At 41.8% G+C, this 21,881-nt stretch overlaps 1 protein-coding gene across 15 annotated transcripts in view; it reads left to right on the top strand.

Moving 5' to 3' along the window:
* TCF4 (transcription factor 4) overlaps window positions 1-21,881 on the top strand; it is a 623,095-nt gene that overhangs the window by 183,623 nt on the left and 417,591 nt on the right. For all 15 annotated transcript variants that reach the window (XM_077462970.1, XM_077462965.1, XM_077462972.1 and 12 more), the window contains one exon: window positions 12,291-12,390. In XM_077462970.1, coding sequence (XP_077319096.1) covers window positions 12,291-12,390 — 100 coding nt within the window. The remainder of the gene's footprint in view (window positions 1-12,290; window positions 12,391-21,881) is intronic.

Here is a 21,881-nt window from a genome sequence, read left to right on the forward strand (position 1 = left end):
AAGTAGCCCGTTCGGAAAGTCCGACGGACAGTCTGGCGGGAAGTCCGCCAGACTAAGTACGTCGGACAAACGGCTACGTGTGTACGCGGCTTTAGTCCGTTCATGTGTGGCCAAGTTTGTGTGTTCGAAAGTCCGTCGGAACTCTGACGAAAGTCCGTCGGGAAGACCGTCGGATCTAGTCTGCTGGAAAGTCCGGTCATGTGTACGCGGTATTAAAGTTTGGATTTGGGGTGATACAGTTTCTTGGCTAACTATAAGGATGGTTGTGCAAGCTTTCAAAGCATTCTGGCCTCTTCTTCAAGCAATGAGCAAGATTTCATTGTGCTTTCAATACTTGCACTACAATCTTTTTAGTTAGCCAATAAATAGGATCACCCTAAGGGCCGGTTCACACTGCAGGCGATGCGAGGCGACACCGACTTGCCTCGCCGCGACCTCAGCGGCAACTTGCAGATGACTTCTGTATAGAAGTCAATGCAAGTCGCCCCGAGGTCGCCCGAAAGTAGTACAGGAACCTTTTTTCTGAGTCGGAGCGACTCGAGTCGCTCCTCTCAGAACGGTTCCATTGTACAGAACGGGGGCGACTTGTCAGATCAAGGCGAGGCAAGTCGTGTCACCTCGCATCGCCCGCAGTGTGAACCGGCTCTTAAGGCCTGCACACACGATAAAGAAAGTAGTCCGAAAATTTCTGTATGGGGCACATTCGTTCGATTTTCTGATTATTAGTATGATGCTTTTGACAGTCAATTTCGACTGTTCGGACAACAAAAACCGTAGGTGCAAGCTAGAATTTGTACATGAGCACAAAGTCCAATTTGCATTTAACAAGTACAGTTTTCATCTGAAAAAAAAATCAGAAGAGCAAGACTAAGCATGTTCGGAAACTATAGAATACATTGCAGTACAATTCAACACATTACATCACTTCCTAAGTTGTATTCTATTTTATGATAATTTTTGTGTCGAATAACCTTTTTATTTTCTATATAACATTAGCATACAAAAAAAACAGGCGATCATTTATCCGATATGCTCATCGTGTGTACGAGGTCCAAACTTTTTACTTGAATTAATGGTTTGCAATCTGGTGGCATAATCCGTATATACTCCCTCATTACGTGCCATAACTGTCTACTAGTTCTACAAGTGTAGAGGTAAATTGCAACACAGAAAACAACATTTATATATATATATATATATATATATATATATAAATTTAGTTTTCTGTGCTGTAATTTACCTCTACACTTGTAGAACTAGTAGACAGTTATGGCACGTAATGAGGGAGTTGTTTTCTTTATAGTTTGTTGGCAAATGTTTTATTGTTGTAGTGGTTTATGCCATCTATTTAGTCTCATGCTTTTCTATATCAGAGCTTTGCATTTCCACTGGCCCATGTTTTGGGTGTTCTGTATAATGCGCAGAATGGCTTTGTGACCCCTTGTTTACTCCAAGGCCTGATTCTCTGATATTTTTTTTACCTCATTTGACCCATTTATATTCAGTATCTGTTTCCATCATTCCCATGATATTTTATTAATATTATATTTATCAATATAGATCTGGAATTTCAGTTAGAATGTGCAGCTAGAGATTGCTGATATTGTGGGATGTCCTTTGAACTTGTAGTTGGGTTGGTTCAAATTGTAGGTGTTCATTCAAACTTTGGTGTTTAAATTAAGATTTAGGCAGCCCAGGTTTTGGTCATGGGCTGCCTAATTATTGGTCGGGTTCCCTAAAGTGTATGTAAAGTCGAAACCTTTTTCTTTACTTTTGGATCGGGTATGTAAAGGCTTAATCCATGTTTTTTATTGCTGTCAGTGTCTCTGATGGGGAGATTGGCTCTCTCTGTTGGTCTTGTTGACAATTGTCTCTGTTAGGGTAAGTGGTGGGAAGCCCAATATTTTCTTAGTTGTCACCGGAACAAAAGTTGAAAGCTTTTCTGGGGACAATCATCTAAAGCTGGCCATACATGGATTCAGTTGGGGCCGGCCAAATTTTGACTCATGTGTGGCCACTGTGATTAAACAGAGTCGATCTACCAATCGACTTCGGTTCAACTTCCCTGATGGATAAACGCCACTCAATCAGGGCCGCAAGTAAAAGGCTGCAGTGCTGATCTGTGTAATCCGACAGTGAGGAAGACTTCCTGTTGTCAGACTGCAATAGCACAGAGGGGAGGTTTCTCCAGTCTACCTTAAATGTGTGGATGGGGGAATCGGGTCAGTTTTTTTGATCCAAGCCGCTGACTGAACGAAAAAAAAATTACCTATGTATGGACAGCTTTATAAAGCAGCTGCTTCAATTTTATGTGATGTCAGCAGACAGCAGACTTTAGCCCTTTGTCTGCTGAAAATGGTTCCCAGAGTGCAGAACAAACTGAGCTCCTGTGATCCACAGGAGAAGTACAGCCAAATGAGCTTTGGCAGTACTTCTCCTTTAATGAACAGAGGTCTCCTGCAGTAAGCCGGTGCTCGCTATTTTGGGGGAGGAGGTGGCACAAACTAACACCAACATCCCTCCACGCACACGGGAGACGGACGGTGGCAATCTTCCACCTCCCCCCCCCCCCCCCACTGCCCTACTCCCATGGGAGATGTAAGCCGTCGATTTACTGATAATGTGTCATTTGAGAAAGCTGCCTTACCTTATGGAGGCAGGGAGAAGGAAGAGCAAACAGGGAGACATTCTCCTCCCAGCCGAACAGAAACAGGAAGTGTATCCTGAGAGATGATTGTCCAGGCTCCCTGGCCAATAGGGACTTCCTGATAGGCTAGGAGGATAATGAGGAAGACAATAGTGAATATCAATTCGCTATTGTCACATAAGAGGGTGCCTCTGGCTCTAATCACATGCTTCAAAAAAAAAAAAAAACATTGGAATCCACGCATCTGGGGCCCCGCATGTAGATTAGAGGGCCAGACACATGGATGAGGGGGCAGCACGCCTGCGCCCCTTATGGAGCAGCTGCCACTGGTCTCCTGTATACTCCCTTGGAGGAAGGATTCACAATCTAGCCTACAGTATGCAAGCAATGGCAACTTGAAGTGAAATGCAACATATTGTTCAAGCTGCTTTGGAGGAATAGACATTTTACTGGTAGGGCTATATCACACAGGGGATTCATTTTTGTTACAAATCACCAATGCCAGCAATTAACTGCAATTTGTAGGTAGATATATAACCAGTAGAGTTGTTGCGATTTTTTTATTTTAGTTTTTATCTACTGGCCTACTCCCTGTTGCAATTTCTAGTTAAGCTGTAGATGCGAACGCAAACTGATTGTCACTGGCGATTTCGTCGCTGAAATAAAATGCTTCACGGACCTCTTACTGTACTAGAGACAATTGTCAACATGACCAATAGTGAGAGTGAATATCACCAGCAGGAACACAGAGAGAAATAGACAACTCGGCTGAGGTATAGAGCTACACATCCATGTAAAATTAGCCTGCTAGGAATTCCATAGAAAATTATTTTAATTTCTTAATCATTAAGGGAATGCAGTTTAAAGGAGATTGGACACTTGCAAACCAGACTTAAAACAAAGGGAATTCAGGTGACCCTCATTGCACCCAGGCATATGTGGTACCTCTTCAGGCTCCTGGTGGACTCTCTGTGTGCTGTCCCAGATGACCCGATCTACTGTTGCAGGAACCAGTTTACCAGTTTACCATGCTTCACAGTTGCTGGCTTTAACAGGCAGGCTGTGGTCTTAAAATGGAAGTAAAGGTCTGCTGTCTTTTTTGATGCTGTAAACTGAGCTGCACATGCGTGGCTCAGCTTATAGCGCTGTACTAATTGAGTGCCAGGATGGCTGACCCTTGTGACCTCATCCTGCGCTGGCTAATGAAAAGGCCCGAAGACCAAAACTCAGGAGTAGATGTTGGTGCCAGTAAGAGACTGTTATGCAGGTGACTATTAACCTCCCTAGCGGTAATCCCGAGTCTGGCTCGGGCTGGGATTTCAGTACCACGAGACTAGGGATCGCATCGCTGGATACAGGGAGGATACAGGGAGGATACAGGGAGAGGTTACTTACCTTGTCCCCTGGATCCAGCGATGTCCTCCACACTGTGTGTGTGAGCTGTCCTCCACTCGATTCACACAGTGCCCGAGTGCCGCCGAGCTCCGTTCCCTGCAACGTTACAATGCACGGGAGCGGAGATGGGCGCCAAATTCAAAAAAGTCAAAATACACAAAACACATACATTACTGTAATCTTACAGATTACAGTACTGTATAAAAAAATACACACCCTCTTTGTCCCTAGTGGTCTGTCCAGTGCCCTGCATGCACTTTTATATTATAAATACTGTTTTTTCTGCCTGGAATTTGGAGATTGTCCATAGCAACCAAAAAGTGTCCCTTTATGTCAAAAATGATTTTAGACAAGCTAGAAAACAGTGATAATAAATTAGAATCACTTGCAGAATTGAGCGATAGCGATTTGTGGGGAAATTCATCATCAAGCACTAAATCTAATGACAGCAACAATTCTACAAATGAGCAAATTTCAGTGTGTTTGGATTTGATTACATTATTGAATAATTTTTATTATTATTTATTATCATTATTTATTATATTATAAATTCTATCATACCCGGGATGTCTACTAGACTCTGGTTTGAACAGATTTAAGAGAGTTATTCCTAAGAATTGCAGGCCTACAATATAAAACGCCAAAGTTCCATGCAAAATAATTGTACCGCTTTCAGCACCTAAAATCAGAACTAATCATACCGCCAGGGAGGTTAATACCTTTAGTCCCATGTTAGAGAATAGAGGCTTCCCCAATTCCATTTTCCCTACCATTTGAAAGCTACGAAATCCACTATTGGCAAAGTGTACCATTGCATTTGGAAAGCCTATTTCTCATGGTGTAAGGATATTCCATCCCAGAAAATACTCTGTGAGGAGGATCCTGAGCTTTCTCTAGTCTAGCCTAGATCAACATCTGGTCTAAGGTGCCATCAATGGTCAAATGTAGGTCCTAGTGCACCTAATCTTTCAAAGACCACTTGAATATCTCCTTAAAGCTTCCATGTCACTTACATAGTTCCTCCTTTACATTCGCCTATGACCTGAGGGGTTCTCAACCTCTTTCTGACAATTCTTCATAAATTGCCCTTTACACCTATCAGAGATGTTCCTCTGCCTACTCCAATTTTTTAGTTTTTTTATTTTTAATATATTTGCAAAAATTTCAAAAAAAACTTCTTTCTCATTGTCATTATAGGGTATGGTTTGTAGAATTTGGAGGAAAATAATGAATTTAATCAATTTTGGAATAAGGCTTTAACATAACAAAATGTGGAAAAAGTAAAGCACTGTAAATACTTTCCGGGTGCACTGTATTACCTTTGTGAGGCGAGTTTCTGAATCAGGGGCCTTTTTCTCTCAAAGAACCTTTTCTTGTGCTACACAAAGACAAGATTATCGTGACTCCTAAGACCACTTTTCTCTGAAAAGCCATTTCACCTTAACCAGGACTTTTTTTTACCCATCCATCTGTTCTGTCCCAGTTCATCCATGGAAAATTTCCCTCTATTGATTGGATAGGGTACACGTTCGCATTTTTCTCTCGACTGCTGCTCCATTCAGACTGACTGAATCTTTCGTTATCATTCCTAAGGGTGGCCAGCTTCTCCTTCCACTATGTTCAGCTCACCATCCAAGCCCATAGGCTTAAGGACAGGATTCTACCCCTTCCTGTCAAAGTTTACTCCACTAGATGAGTTAGGCCTCATGTACACTGCTGCTGGTAAACGGACGTTTAGGTGCAGTTGGCAGTTTTTTTCAACTGCCCCTTAAAGCGGGATTCCACCCTAAAGTGGAACCTCCGCTGATCGGAACCCCCCCCCTCCGGTGTCACTATTGACACCTTTCAGGGGGGAGGGGGGTGGAGATACCTGTCAAAGACAGGTATTTTCACCCACTTCCGGGCATAGACTCCCACGGGAGTCTACGCCATTTCCTGCCCTGCCGCGCTGTCTGCTGGGACACACACGGGTCCCAGTGACAGCGCAGAGATTTCCTATTGCGCGGCGCCGCTCGCGCATGCGCAGTAGGGAACCGGGAAGTGAAGCCGATTCGCTTTACTTCCTGATTCCCTCACCTCGCATGGCGGCGGCAGCAGCCGAGGCCCGAGCGGTCGATCGGCCTCGGCTGCCGGCATCGCTGGAACCCGGGACAGGTGAGTGTCCATTTATTAAAAGTCAGCAGCTGTAGTATTTATAGCTGCTGGCTTTTAATATTTTTTTTTTGGGCGGAATCCCTCTTTAACTCTCCTTTATGTTATCTTACCTGTCCATGTACACAGGGTCATTTACAGTCGTTTCTAGGCAGTTGCGTTTAGAGGCATTTTTTGGAACGCAAAAAAATGCATTCAAAAGCTGAGGCATTTCAAGAGCTAAACGCGGCTAAACACGGTAACTCGCATTTAGCGGTGTTTCATTTACAGTTATTTTTAATTTTTGGCTATTTAAAAAAAAAAAACGCTTCTAAACGCAAACATGGCAAAACACGGCAAAATGCGGAAGGTAAACGTGGTAAAACTGACGTTTTAAACTTGGGTTACTATCTGTCAAGTTGAATCATTCAGGAGAGGTTGTAAAAACGTCCCGTGTACATGAAGCCTTAGCGGTTCATGGACTTTTCATCTTTAGGCATCTCTTTCTCAGATTTGCCAGGTTCTGCTCACATGTTTATTAGGTTTTATCAGGTTCATGTCCAAGCCTCATCTATTGCAAATTATGAACAAAAGGTTTAAAAAGCTCTGTAAGCTTCTTCTAGCCTCATCATTTCTAGGTTGCCTATCCTTCAGTTGCTTTGCTTTTGGACAGCCCAGTTGTGTATGATTTATATAATCCTGTGTCCCTAAATGACTGATTAATAAAATAGGATTTTTTAATTACCATAAATTACATTTCTTGGAGTTCATCTAAGGACACAGATGCCACACCTATGCCTTTATGATCCACTCCTACTATTACTTTTCCAAAAAACTGGAGTATGATGAAAGCGGGGAGGGAGGGAGGGGGTTTGCCAGTGTCCAATCTCTTGTAAGCAGCAGCATAAACGGTTGTATACAAGTTACATCAGCCCTGTTGATGAATGATTAAGGAATCTGATTTTTTTTTCTATTGAATTCCTAACTTGCTAATTTTACAAAAAAAATAATAATAATAAAAAAAAAAAACAGAGTGACACAACCATTACGTTGCATTTTGGTGTGGTGCGTAAAATAAATACTTGTTTTGGTGTTGTTTCTATCTAGATGCATCTTTTATTGGGATAAATGGTACTGCAAAACACATCTAAATGCATTACATGTAGAAGTTTGAATGTAGGCTTAATAATACATCCTCTCCAAAAGCAGCCCAAACATCAACACAGATACAATTAATACAAAATTAGCCACACACTCAAATGTGGTTAAAGAGGAAGTAAACCCTGATGGGTTTACTTCCTCTTTCATTCCCTGTAAAGGCAAAGCATAATGGACTATTATGCATTGCATAGTAGCCCATTATGTGTCACTTACCTGACACAGGAGCCAGCGATGTCACCGCTGTCCCCTGTAGTCCGGCGCATCCATCTTTTCGGTGGGGTCTCGCAGCTCCGTCGCTGTCATTCGGCGGAGCCGTGATGACGTCACTCCCGTGCATGCGCACGGGAGCCGACACGCGCGGCAGCTATGTTGTTGGAAATGCCGTGCTCAGTGCGCCTGCGCGCCGCTGTCTACGGCGCATGCGCCGTAGACAGCGGTGCCTGTCTTCGGGCAAATATCTCCTAAACCGTATAGGTTTAGGAGATATTTCTTGGACCTACAGGTAAGCCTTAATCTAGGCTTACCTGTAGGTCAAAGTGGTTTGTAAGGGTTTACAACCACTTTAAATGTCCCCTATTTCATGCCTAACACAATAATAAGGACAAAACAAACCATAAATGTTTGTAAGAGATGCAATGATGTTATTGGTGCTCCCTGACCTTTAAAATATATTCTATGCAATCCAATTGTGTAACAGCACTGGCTGACTCATCCCCATGCTCCACAGGAGTAGGAAGGTGGCAACACTTGAGAAAGATGGCTGGCTACCTCCCAATTAGACTGAAAACTTCTGTCTAGTGGAATCCCAACCCTGACACCAAGCAACACCCTGAAAAAATATAAAAACTGTCACACCATACTAAGTTGCACATAGTCACTAAAGACTGTGGCACCTTCCATAACTTTTTCCTCTTTCTCTTTGTCCTCTTTTGAAGTCTGGCCACAAATCACACACTATGGCAGGCTGAAAACTTTTTTTGGCAGTTTGCTCCAGCAGTTTTTGTCAAGGACTGGGCAGTTTAGGGTGACCCTAGGGAAAAATAATGTGTGCCTATGACATGAGAAGTGACTTTTATCACGCTATTGAGTTTTTTTTTCCCCTGTTGGATACACTCTGTCCAATGGAAGCAGCTTTCTGTTTCGATATTTTTTTATTTTCACAAAAGAGAATACCAAAGTTATGACAAAGAAAGTGGACCTTCCACAATGTGAAATACATACAGAATGGGAAGTAGTCCAAAAAATTTAACATAAAAGAGCATAGAAAAGGCATTCTTCCAAAAGAAGAAACTTTGCAGTCAGTATAGAATGCACCGTGTGGGGTAACAAGTCTTGTTCAAAACACTAAGTGATGCATTAGCATGGCACAACTCAGGCCTGCTCTAATGTACACTAGAGCAGTGGTCCTCAACCCTGTCCTCGGGGCCCACTAACAGGCCAGGTTTTATGTATAACCTTGGGGAGTAGCAGACTAGAATACTGCAATCACTGAGCAGCAAATGATATCACCTGTGATGTATTTCAGTTATCATGCAAACCTGGCCTGTTAGTGGGCCCTGAGGACAGGGTTGATTACCACTGCACTAGAGGACAGAGCAACTACATATTGCACTTCTAAACTTAAGGTCAGCCCTTAGACCACAATAGCTTGGAAATACGCCTGGAAATACGACTGGTATAGGGGACCTATACCCCTGGGCCTTAGAAACAGGCCTTCAGCCCTTCACCATGACTTATCAGTAGCTTCTCTAAATGTAGAAGAAATAGACAAGAATACCTAAGAGATATAATAGCAAATACTGAGAAGAGAACAGGAAAAGAGGAGGATGTTAAAAGGGAAAGTAGGTTAAGACCTCACACTCCAAATCCCACAACTACCGTAATCGGGTAGAGATCTTGGATCTCCATTCAGGTACTTTACCCATGGGTCCCACACTTTCTCAAACATCTGCATTTTATCATTCAAGTTCGCTGATATTCGCTCGTTAATCATAATCCAGGAAACTTTAAGCTTGAACTGTCAATGGAAGCAACTTTAATGTGAATCTTTGCTTTGCCCATGTAGAACAAACCAACAATTTATCTTTAGGCTGGGTTAACATATGTGCGCCCTCCATGGACATGTGTGAATGGGCTCCATTGAGAGCCGGTCACACTTACATGTCATACGTAATGGATGCGGGGGAAGCCTTAATGCTGGCCACACCAGTTTCTCCACCACTTTGTTTAGCTGTGAACAAAGAAAACCCTTTGTAAAATTAAAGCGCTACTCTCTCCCCTCTCTCATTTGAAATGGATCTGAAAGTGAACATTTGCTATCTTATAGAGAACATCTAGAAATCTCCTAAAAATATCATGGTACCATGAACCTCATAGCTGTGTATCTGCAGTGTCAGATTATCTAAGATATTTGGATTTCCTTGCTAGAGAGGAAGCTGTACATGAGGACCTGCAGTGCAAGAATCTCTCAAAAGGGTGCCCACTGCTACAAAGAGCTGAAAGGCACACTTTACAGAAAGGGTGTCATGAGAGACATCCATAGGTCGTAGTTGCTGCACACATAAGTCATCTTTGATTTTCCTGGTAGTTACAAAACTGTCATAAAAGGTAACAGTTCGGATGTAATTAAAAAATAAATTATAAGCAGAGGATAGCTTCAGAGAAAGCCTTATGACTAGTAGATTTAGAGATAGAAGCAGCTGGTGTAAGTGGAGTTTGACTTTTCCTAACCCCAGCAAACTTTCTTTTTACAACTTTAATTAAAGTGGGACTATACTGTGCCTGAGCACCGCATACAGAAAATATAATTGAATTCCATTTTAATATGCAAAGCAAACTCACCCATCTATTCATGTCTCCATGCTTTATGTTGTTGAGAAATCACTTTGAAAAACACCTCCCTAGCATTTCTAGCTACGGGCGGGTAAATCATGTAGTATTTACTTCCTGAAATCCATCTGCCCTTAACTCAGGTATGCAGGCAGGAGGGTGTGCTTAGCTTAAAAGAAAAAAGCCTCATCTCTTCCTCCAGATGAAAAAAAAATGCCCATGAAGGCTTCTGGAATTTTGACATTATTTTAGCCAAGGCCAGCAACCAGGAAGTTGGTGCCCTAGGCTAAAGAAGGAAGAACTAAAAGAAATATGAAAAAAACATTTAAAACAAGTAAATATACTAAAACGTCCTATCTATTTACAAAGGCTAGCAGAAAAAGGATTAAAAGTAGTTATTGTTGATTGGGAGAGGTTAGTTCCAATCACTGAAGCAGACACTGCTACTCCAGACATCTCCACTTGCATATGGGTTCCATGCTGACCGGCCGGTCTGATGCCTTGTAAATACAGAATACTTTGCATTTTCTGAATGAATCTAGAGCGATCTCTGAATGAGTTGGAGAGCATGATATCACCGTCCCACCTCTCCGACTCTCCACCTCATCTAATCAGTGAAAGCGTTGCATTCATTGAGAAGATGCAACATTTTTGTTTTATAATGTATTCAGTATATGACATGGGTTATCTTTACAGACAACTACATGTCAAAATGATCAAATTAGAGGCAGCTGAAGTACAGACATTTTCACTTTTTATGTACCCATCTAGGCTCCACACCTTTTCACTTATTAACATCCCTGGCGGTGATCCCGAGTCTGGCTCGGGTTGGGATTTCAGTACCACGAGCGGTAACCCCGAGCCAGACTCGGGATCGCATCGCTGGATACAGGGAGGACACAGGGAGAAGTTACTTACCTTGTCCCCTGGATCCAGTGATGTCCTCCGCGCTGTGTGATCGAGCTGTCCTCTGCTCGATTCACACAGTGCCCGAGTGCTGCCAAGCTCCATTCCCTGCGACGTTACGGCACACGGGAGCGGAGATCGGCGCCAAATTCAAAAAAGTAAAAACACACAAAACACACACAGTACTGTAATCTTACAGATTACAGTATTGTATAAAAAACATTACACACCCCCTTTGCCCCTAGTGGTCTGTGCAGTGCCCTGCATTTTATATTATAAATACATTTTTTTCTGCCTGGAATTTGGAGATTGCCCATAGCAACCAAAAAGTGTCCCTTTATGTCAAAAGTGATTTTAGACCAACAATAAAACAGCGATAATAAATTATAATCACTTGCAGAATTAAGCGATAGTGATTTGTGGGGAGATCCGTCATCAAACACTAAATCTAATGACAGTGACAATTCTACAAATGAGCAAATTTCAGTGTTTTTGGATTTGATTACATTATTGAATAATTTTTATTAATATTTATTATATTATAAACTTTATCATACCCAGGATGTCTGCTAGACTCTGGTTTGAACAGATTTAAGAGAGTTATTCCTAAGAATTACAGGACTACAATATAAAACTCCAAATTTCCATGCAAAATAATTGTACCGCTTTCAGCACCTAAAACCAGAACTAATCATACCGCCAGGGAGGTTAAGCCTCACTATTGGTCAGTGAGGCCCCATATCAAGTTAAATGATCCTCAGGAGTTTTGGGAGGTGAGTCGAGTAGGGGCCAAGCTTGAATTTTACAGGAATAGTGGAGATTCTGCATTCAACGTCAACTGCCATAATGTCCTCTGTATGTAGGTGAGGGATACTTTTACTAATATGTTTGTATGTTTACAGGTGTATTTGTGTGCATGCCTTTATTTTTTATATAGGAACCCTTACCTGCATGCTTCCATTATAATTTATGTAAAATATGGACAAATCCATACTTCATTTAGGAGCTATTCAGTCTAATCTTGTTACTAGCCAATCATTTTAAGAGTCTGGTCTTCAAAATTTAGGTGGTTGCTCTATATTTTTGAGGTTATTGGCTTTCCTGTTTCCTGGGGTTTGTCCAACCTTCCATGTGTCTCCCATAATGTATTTGATCTTGTGCATGATACATTTTACTGAAAACGGAACCGATGCTGATCTCTCCATCTTTTTATTTTTATCAGCATAACTACGGGGAAGGATCTCATTACGAACACATGGCAAGCAGGGACCTGACTTCACACGACAATCTCTCACCACCGTTTGTAAATTCAAGATTACAGAGTAAGTGCCAGCAATTGTTGGTTGTTCTGCTATTACTCAGGAACCTTGCAAATTTTTGTGGTTATACCTCAGAATGTTGGAGGCCAAGCCATGATATAATGCTAAATAACCAATCTGATATTGGGGTTTATACTGTACCCAGACAGTCAAATCAGGCATCGACTTATTATTGAAATTAATATGAATGTAATAATTGATAATGGGTGGTGTTGAAACACTTATGCCGCGTACACATGGTCGGAATTTCCGACAACAATCGTTTGATGTGAACTAGTTGTCAGAAATTCCGACCGTGTGTAGGCTCCATCGGACATTTTTTGTCGGAATTTCTGACAAACAAAATTTGAGAGCTGCTTCTCAAATTTTCCGACAACAAAATCCGTTGTTGTGAATTCCAATCGTATGTACACAATTCCGACACACAAAATTCCACGCATGCTCGGAATCAAGCAGAAGAGCCGCACTGGCTATTGAACTTCATTATTTTCGGCCTGTCGTACGTGTTGTACATCACCATGTTCTTGACATTCAGCACTTCCGACAACATTTGTGCGGCCGTGTGTATGCAAGACAAGTTTGAGCCAACATCCTCGTAAATAAATCCAGGATTTTGTTGTCGGAATGTCCAATCGTCTGTACGCGGCATTGCACCTTGGCCAGGCCTGAAAGAGGCTCTAGGTCAGTGCTACTACTTTATGATCCTGCGGGCAATTTCTTGCAGAGCTTATTTGCAGTATACCAGCCTCAACACTTGATACATGCTCCAGTGACTTTTAATTTCAAAAACAATTGTATCCAGATTATAAAATAGGGATGGTCAGTGAATAAAATTGGTGCAGGGCATGAGCCAGTAGCTGAGTAAGGGCCAGAGGGACATTTGCAGGGGTCATATACAATTGTATATATGCCACTATTTGCTTATTTAATTAAGTTGATTTTGAGTTCTGCTATATTGTATTAAATGTTACCATGTAATGTTCTAGCTCAGCCATTCTCAGCCAGGGTACCATGGAACCCTATGGTTCCTCCAGATGTTGTCAGGGGTCCATCAAGCTTTGGCTAACTGACCTCTTAACTGATAATGTCTGCATATTTCCAGTTCCAATGCCACTTGGCAGAGCCAGCAGAATGACACTAATGATCTTTTTTACTGACTGTAAGTGTGGGGTTTTTCCTAATGACCCCCAAATGGCTAATTTGACCAGGGGTCTCCCCTGAGACCTGAACATGGTTTCAAGATTGCCTCTGGGGTAAAATATAAAAAAGCCTGTTATAGGTTATTGTGCCATGTTATTTATGTTTGGTACTCTTCAGATTACTTTCAGGAGGTGTGCTCCATCTTAACTGAGCCTAGCTTTTCATCAGAGCTTCTTGGGTCACCAGCTGTGAATTTTCCATGTTACAATGACAAATGCACTAGACTCAAGAGAGTGCATGATTCCTATGCCCTCTAGTTGATTTTCCATAGAAACAGGGCAAAGCAACAGTATCTTTAAATGCCAGCCCTGCACACTACTTAAGGCTCATGCACAGTGCAGCTCAAAAAAGCTGCTTCTACAGGCAAGTTAGCTATTTTTCGCTGCCTCTGTTTTCAGGTTTAGAGGCAGGAAAAAAAAACCCTCCAAAGTCAAGTTCTGAAGAGTATTTTTCGAGCTCAAAAAAAATGCTGGAAAGCTCATAAACGCAAGATTGAAATATATATAAAAAAGGAAATTAAGTTCTACACGACAAATAATCCCTATACGATATAATATGGTGCCCTTGGCTTACCTAATTGCATAGAGATGTTTCTTAAGTCAACTGGCGGGAGGCTCCGGGATGGATTTTCCTCTTTCCTTCTTCCTATCCCGTTTCCTTCTTTTCTTTTCCCTTCACTGTTCTTAGCCAAACTTGGCATAGCGGGTATGTATCCCTTTTTTTTGTAATCCAGCCTATTCTGGGCATATTTTGGGAGTTTTATCCCTCATATGGGATAGTTACAAAGGTGATAGTTGCAAGTGCCTTAATAATCGCACAAATTGAGTAAGGGGCATTATTGCCACGAATACTATTTCATCAGGATTAAGTTATGGCAATGCTGAGCTTTCAAGTCCATAATCTTTCATATGTAAATCTGCTTCATTGAGGGGGTAACCGGATGGTGTACTCCCTGGGCTTATATTACTAGAACGCTCTAGTAGTATTATATACCAAGTTGATGTCTTCCTTAAACTCCAGTTTACCCACCTTAGAGGTCCCCACAGCAGTTCTTATGAAGGCGCTGTGGTCCTCATCAGTTTCTACCTAGCCTTGTATTTGTATGTTTTCCCGTTACATGCTCAGTGCAGACAAGGATTACTTGTTTTCTAAAAAAAAAACAATAAAAACGATTGAAACAGAAAAAAAGGAAATGAAACCCTCTAAAAGTTAAACTAATTTAATAAAATGTAACAATTTAACCGCTTGCCGAACAGCTGACGCAGTTTTACTGCAGCAGAATGGCACGGCTGGGCAAAACAGCTCCTTACATCGCTTCACCTTTTGACCACTAGGAGCGCGCACACCCACATCATGTGCCCGAATCGTTACTAGTGCCGGGCAGGCGCGATGACCTGTGGGCTCCGGGGATCGCTCGCGACAGAGCGAGAACCGGGATCTGTGTGTGTAAGCACACAGATCCCGGTTCTTTCAGGGGAGTAGAGACAGATTGTGTGTTCATACTATTCATGAACACCAATCTCTCTTGCCTCCTAGACAGTCCTATCCCTCCTACAGTTAGAACACGCCTAGGGAACACAATTAACCCCTTGATCGCCCCTAGTGTTAACCCCTTCCCTGCCAGTGACATTTATACAGTAATCAGTGCATTTTTATAGCACTGATTGCTGTATAATTGTCAATGGTCCCAAAAATGTGTCAAAAAATTGTCCACCGCAATATCACAGTCCCGATAAAAATTGCAGATCACTGCCATTACTAGTAAAAAAAAATATTAGTAAAAATGCCATAAATCTATCCCCTATTTTGTAGACGCTATAACTTTTGCGCAAACCAATCATTATAGGCATATTGCATTTTTTTTTACCAAAAAATATGTAGAAGAATACATATTGGCCTAAACTGAGGAACAATTTTTTTTTTTTTTATAAATGTGAGGTATTTACTATAGGAAAAATTAAAAGATATTGGGGTTTATTTACTAAAGGCAAATCCACTTTGCACTGCAAGTGCACTTGAATGTGCAGTCGCTGTAGAGGGGGACGCGCAAGGAAAATAAAAAACAGCATTTTAGCTTGCACATGATTGGATGATAAAATCAGCAGAGCTTCCCCTCATTTCAGATCTTCCCCTCAGATCTACAGCGACTGCACTTCCAAATGCACTTTCAGTGCACTTCTAGTGCAAACTGGATTTGCCTTTAGTAAATCAACCTCATTGTGTTTTTTTCAAAATTGTCGCTATTCTTTTGTTTATAGCGCAAAAAATAAAAACCGCAGAGGCAATCAAATACCACCAAAATAAAGCTCTGTTTGTGGGGAAAAAAAGGACATCAGTTTTGTTTGGGCGTCGCACGGTCGCGCAATTGTCAGTTAAAGCGACGCAGTGCCATATGGAAAAAAAATGGCCTGTTTATTGAGCAGCTAAATCTTCCAGAGCTGAAGTGGTTAATAGGATTATATAAAATAATATAATAATAATAAAAATGTCTCCCTCTTTTGATCTCTCTCTCTCTCTCTCTCTCTCTCTCTCTCTCTCTCTCTCTCTCTCTATATATATATATATATATAAAATTAATAAAAACATTTAATTAAGTATTTTAACCACTTCAGCCCCGGAAGATTTTACCCTCTTCCTGACCAGAGCACTTTTTACAATTTGGCACTGCGTTGTTTTAACCGGCAATTGCGCGGTCATGCAATGTTGCACCCAAACAAAATTGTGTCCTTTTCTTACCACAAATATAAGCTTTATTTTGGTGGTATTTGATCACCTCTGCGGTTTTTATTTTTTGCGATATAAACAAAAAAAAGTGCCAATTTTGAAAAAAAAACAAAAAAACAGTTTTTACTTTTTGCTATAATAAATATACCCAAATTAAAAAAAATATTTAAAAAAATTCTTCATCAGTCTAGGCCAGTGATTCTCAACCAGGGTTCCTCCAGAGGTTGCTAGGGCCTTCAGTATTGGGCCATTTCTGCCTCTCAGATAAGTTCCCACCGACACCATTAATCTTTTTGGCTATCTGTAAGGAGGTAATTCTTCCCAATGACCAAAAGTGTAAGGACCATTCTTCCCACTGACCATCACACTAATGTATCACAAGTTGTAGATTTCTAATTTTAAGCAGGGGTTCCCTGAGACTGGAGAACTATTCCAAAGGTTCCTCTGTGTTGAAAAGGTTGAGAAAGGCTGGTCTAGGCCAATATGTATTCTTCTACATATTTTTGGTAAATGAGGGAATGAAGACACAAAGCCCTGTGTATAAACTCCAGTTGCTCTAGTTGAAGCATACGTCAACTATTTGTTTAAATACACACAAATCCCCGTGCTGGTGCTCGTGCACGCGATCGTGCGTGACCGTCGGTGATTGTGCCGACCGGCCACGCGCATCAGGTTTACTCGCCATGCAGTGGGCACACGCACGCGCCCTTTGGTGACCGAAAGAGAAAAGAACGTACACGTATGGGATTTCGCCTAGAGGAGCCATTCTGCCACAGTATATGTTCGTGAGCCGGTCGGTAACTGGTTAAACGATTTTGGTCTTTTTTTTCCCTTTTCTCTTCTCTCTCTCTCTTTCTTGGCAGGACCAAATACATTTTAGCATTGTGAAAGCAGTCTCTCTCTCTCTCTCTTTTTTTTTTTTTTTTTTTTTTAGATTATCTAGTGTGCATGAGGTCTTACTTTGTCTTTGCCCCACCACCCCCTTCACCTGAGGAAATGAAGAGACGAAGCCCTGTGTATAAACTCCAGTTGCTCTAGTTGAAGCATACTTCAACTATTTGTTTACACACACAAATCCCTGTGCTGGCGATCGTGCGTGGCCGGTGGCAATCGTGCCCGCAGGTTGCGCGCATCAGGTTTACCCACCGTGCAGCGGGTACGTGCATGCATGCCCTCTGGTGGCTAAAAGAGAGAAGGACGTACCTGTACGGGATTTCGCCTAGGGGAGCCATTCTGTCACAGTATATCTGCGTGAGCCGATCAGTAACCGGTTAAGCGATTTTGGTATTTTTTTCCATTTCTTTTTTCTCTCTCTCTTGGCAGGACCAAATACATTTTAGCATTGCGAAAGCAGTCTCTCTCTCTCTCTTTTTTTTAGGTTATCTAGTGTGCATGAGGTCTTACTTTGTCTTTGGCCCACCACCCCCTTCACCCGAGGGAATGAAGAGACAAAGCCCTGTTCCAGTTGCTCTAGTTGAAGGATACTTCAACTAGAGCAACTAGAATATGCCTCCCTCCTCCTGACAGGGCATTATTGGGGTCTGATGATTAGCTGTGTGGGTACCTGCCATTTTATTGTGAAACGAAGGATGTTGCACATTACTGGGAGTATCTCCCATTTCTCTTCCCTTCCATTGGCCAAATGGAGCATGCGGGGGTAAAGAAGGGGGGGGTGCAACAGTTAAGTGTGCCCACTGCTTTGCCCTGCATAGGCAGTGTGTTACGCTATTTGGCTACACTTACACTTTAAATATCTAATCTGATTTTCAGTTTAAACCATTCCTTTCTGAGTGATGTTTCACAATTTTTTTCCAGCTTTTGCTGTAGCATGTGTGTTGTTGAAAACGGCTCTTCTAATTTTTGCGACTTGGTGTCACCTCTAGATATTAGGTGTGTTGCTGTCGTGGTGTTGTGCGTTGGCGCTGAGACAGCGCATTGTTACACCTGCTGAGCCAGGCAACATCTGTGCCATTCCAGGCTCTGCCTGTCAGTGGCAAACACATATGTTGCGGATAGCCTTACCTTTCTCTCCAGCATTTCCTCCTGTTACACGTGTACACAAATACAAACAAACCTACTGAATGGGATAGGTGCTACTATACAGCACAACACACCTAAAAATAGAGCCATTATTTGTAATTAAGGAAATCAGGACTTTTAAATTGTTGCGTGTTAACGAGGGCCTGGAAAATGAACCGAAAATGAGGTGATAATTTACCCGGAGTGCAATTTTTGTAGGTGTAAAAATATGTTAGCGCTTCATTTCTTGCAGTCCCATGTATGTATGAGGCCCTTGGTCCTGTTCACAGCGCATTTATTAAGCTGGCAGTGACAGCTGTCTACGATGGGCATTCCCTTCACTTTTTAAAAGTTTCCCCTCACTTCCTGTCGCGTTTCTAGGACAGAAAATGAAGGCAAATCTCCCCAAAGGGACACAGGCAACAAAAGGGGTTTTACCAAAGCTAAAAAATATTTTACAGTTGTACATACACTATACAGGCATACCCCACTTTTAAGTACACAATGGGGTTTATTTACTAAAGCTAGAAAGTGCAAAAGCAAGCTTACTTCTTCATAGAAACCAATGCGCTTATAACCCCAGATTATTCAATTAAGCTTTGGTAATAAAACCTGGAAGCTCATTGGTTTCTATGCAGAAGTGAGCCTGATTTTGCACTTTCCAGTTTTAGTAAATGAACCCCATTGTGTACTTAAACGTGGGGTATGCCTGTATATACTCCGCTCCACGAAGAAATAGCTTGATGATGAGATCTAAATGCAATGACGATCAGATCCCTGAAACAATAGGAAAAGTGTTTTGGGGTTCCAGCATAAGGTGCAGGCATTCCCATTCATGTCTTTTGAAATGCAGGGGTGGCACGGACAAATCCGCTGCTCCCAATCTGACATCCATGTAGGTGTGGATGTGTGTCCCAAGCGCAGGCAGCGCATCATGGTAATGTGCCCACATCCAAGCGGGTGTCAAATTAGGAGCACCGGCTGTATCCATGTCACTCCTGCATCTCAATTGACTTGAATGGGACTTCCAGGACAGGGGTTCATGAAAAATACTGTGCATTTCCATGTGGGTTAACACATGACTCGCACAGGTGTACGCTATAGTATGCACTATAGTATGCACTGTGTGAGCCAAGATCTGGAGCAACCGCTCTATATATATATATATATATATATATATATATATATATATATATACACATATACACACAGTGCCTTGACAAAGTATTCATACCCCTTGAAATGTTCCACACTTTGTCATGTTACAACCAAAATTGTAAATGTATTTTATTAGGATTTTTCTTCTTTGCAAAATTGCTCAAGCTCTGCCAGATTGGATGGAGAGCGTCTGTGAACAGCAATTTTCAAGTCTTGCCACAGATTCTCAATTGGATTTAGGTCTGGACTTTGACTGGGCCATTCTAACACATGAATATGCTTTGATCTAAACCATTCCATTGTAGCTCTGGCTGTATGTTTAGGGTTGTTGTCCTGCTGGAAGGTAAACCTTTGCCCCAGTCTCAAGTCTTTTGCAGACAGATTTTATTCTAAGATTGTCCTGCATTTGGCTATGTCCATCTTCCCATCAACTCTGACCAGCTTCCCTGTCCCTGCTGAAGAAATGCATCCACACAACATGATCCTGCCACCACCATGTTTGATAGTGGGGATGGTGTGTTCAGGGGGATGCGCAGTGTTAGTTTTTCACCACACATAGTGTTTTGCTTTTAGGCCAAAAAGCTAAATTTTGGTCTCATCTGACCAAAGCACCTTCTTCTACATGTTTGCTGTGTCCCCCACATGGCTTCTCACAAACTGCAAATCTGACTTCTTATGACTTTCTTTTAACAATGACTTTCTTATTGTCACTCTTCCATAAAAGCCAGATTTGTGGAGAGCACGACTAATAATTGTCCTGTGGACAGATTCTCCCACCTGAGCTCTGGATCTCTGCAGCTCCTCCAGAGTTACCATGGGCCTCTTGGCTACTTCTCTGATTAATGCTCTCCATGCCCGGCCTATTAGTTTAGGTGGACGCCCATGTCGTGGTAGGTTTGCAGTTGTGCCATACTCTTTCCATTTTCAAATGATGGATTGAACAGTGCTCCGTGAGATGTTCAAAGCTTGGGATGTTTTTTATAACCTAACCTCCCGCTTTAAATTTCTCCACAACTTTATCCCCGACCTGTCTGGTGTGTTCCTTGGCTTTCGTGATGCTGTTTGTTCACTAAGGTTGTCTTCAGAACAGCTGTATTTATACTGAAATTCATTTACACGCAGGTGGACTCTATTTACTAATTAGTTGACTTCTGAAGGGAATTGGTTCCACTAGATTTTAAGTAGGGGTATCAGAGTAAAGGGGGCTGAATATAAATGCACACCACACTTTTCACATATTTATTTGTAAAACAATTTGAAAACCATTTATCATTTTCCTTCCAACTCACAATTAATTTCAAGGGGTATGAATACTTTTTCAAGAAACTGTATATGTGTATATATATATATATATATATATATATACACACACACACACACACACACACACACACACACACACACACACATAATATTATGTATAGAAGCTAAAAGCTTATATACCCCCCCCCCCCCACACACACACAATATATAAATACAAATATATATATATATTGGCATGTCATAAAGTTATTTATTTAGTATTACCCTACAGAAAATATCTTGCATTTCTAAAGCACATGAGGCAGCCCACATCAGTTTCTGTCTCAGTCTGTGCGGTTGGTGGTTCCTTAAAGAGCCTTGTGTTAGATCAGAGCAGCTTCTGTAAACCATTCAGGCATTACAGCACACAGTGGAAAACTGTTCTATGTAAATAAACTTGTCAGACAACTTTCAGGCCAGTTATCGTATTGCATATTTTTGGTTGATTAGTCCCTGATAGTGGCATGAGGCAAGATGTACATTTTGTGTAAGGCCCCACCCAGGTGACTGGGTTTGTCCAAGTTCCTGGGTCAGAAACTGTCTAAAAACGTCCCTAATTCTGCCTCAGGGTAAATATTTTGAGCAACACAATTATTTTTACATTTTGTTTGCTAGAAAATGTATTTTTTTTTTCTTTTGCACATTCTATAATGAGGCACTGGGTGGCAAGACTATGTCACCCAGGTTCTCACAAGTGTGGTGAGGAGCTCCGGGGCTTTTCACTGATGTAGAGGAAAACTTTCTGTTTTCTGGAAATCTTAATAAGTTATATTCTGTATCCTGAAACCCAGAGACTTTGTAGAGCTTTGGATGGGATAAGGCCTCCATTTCTATGAACCATATCTTACCTGGTAACCAGTCCTTGTTAAAGTGGTTGTAAACCCTTACAAACCACTTTGACCTACAGGTAAGCCTAGATTAGGCTTACCTGTAGGTCCAAGAAATATCTCCCAAACCTATACGGTTTAGGAGATATTTGCCCGAAGACGGGCACTGCTGTCTACGGCGCATGCGTCGTAGACAGTGGTGCGCAGGCGCACTGAGCGCACTGAGCGCACTGAGCGTGGCATTCTCGATAACGAAGATGCCGC

This window comes from Lithobates pipiens, unplaced genomic scaffold, assembly GCF_037356315.1.
Source record: "Lithobates pipiens isolate NorthernLeopardFrog02 unplaced genomic scaffold, aLitPip1_a1.2 Scaffold_3, whole genome shotgun sequence".
Taxonomy (NCBI): domain Eukaryota; kingdom Metazoa; phylum Chordata; class Amphibia; order Anura; family Ranidae; genus Lithobates; species Lithobates pipiens.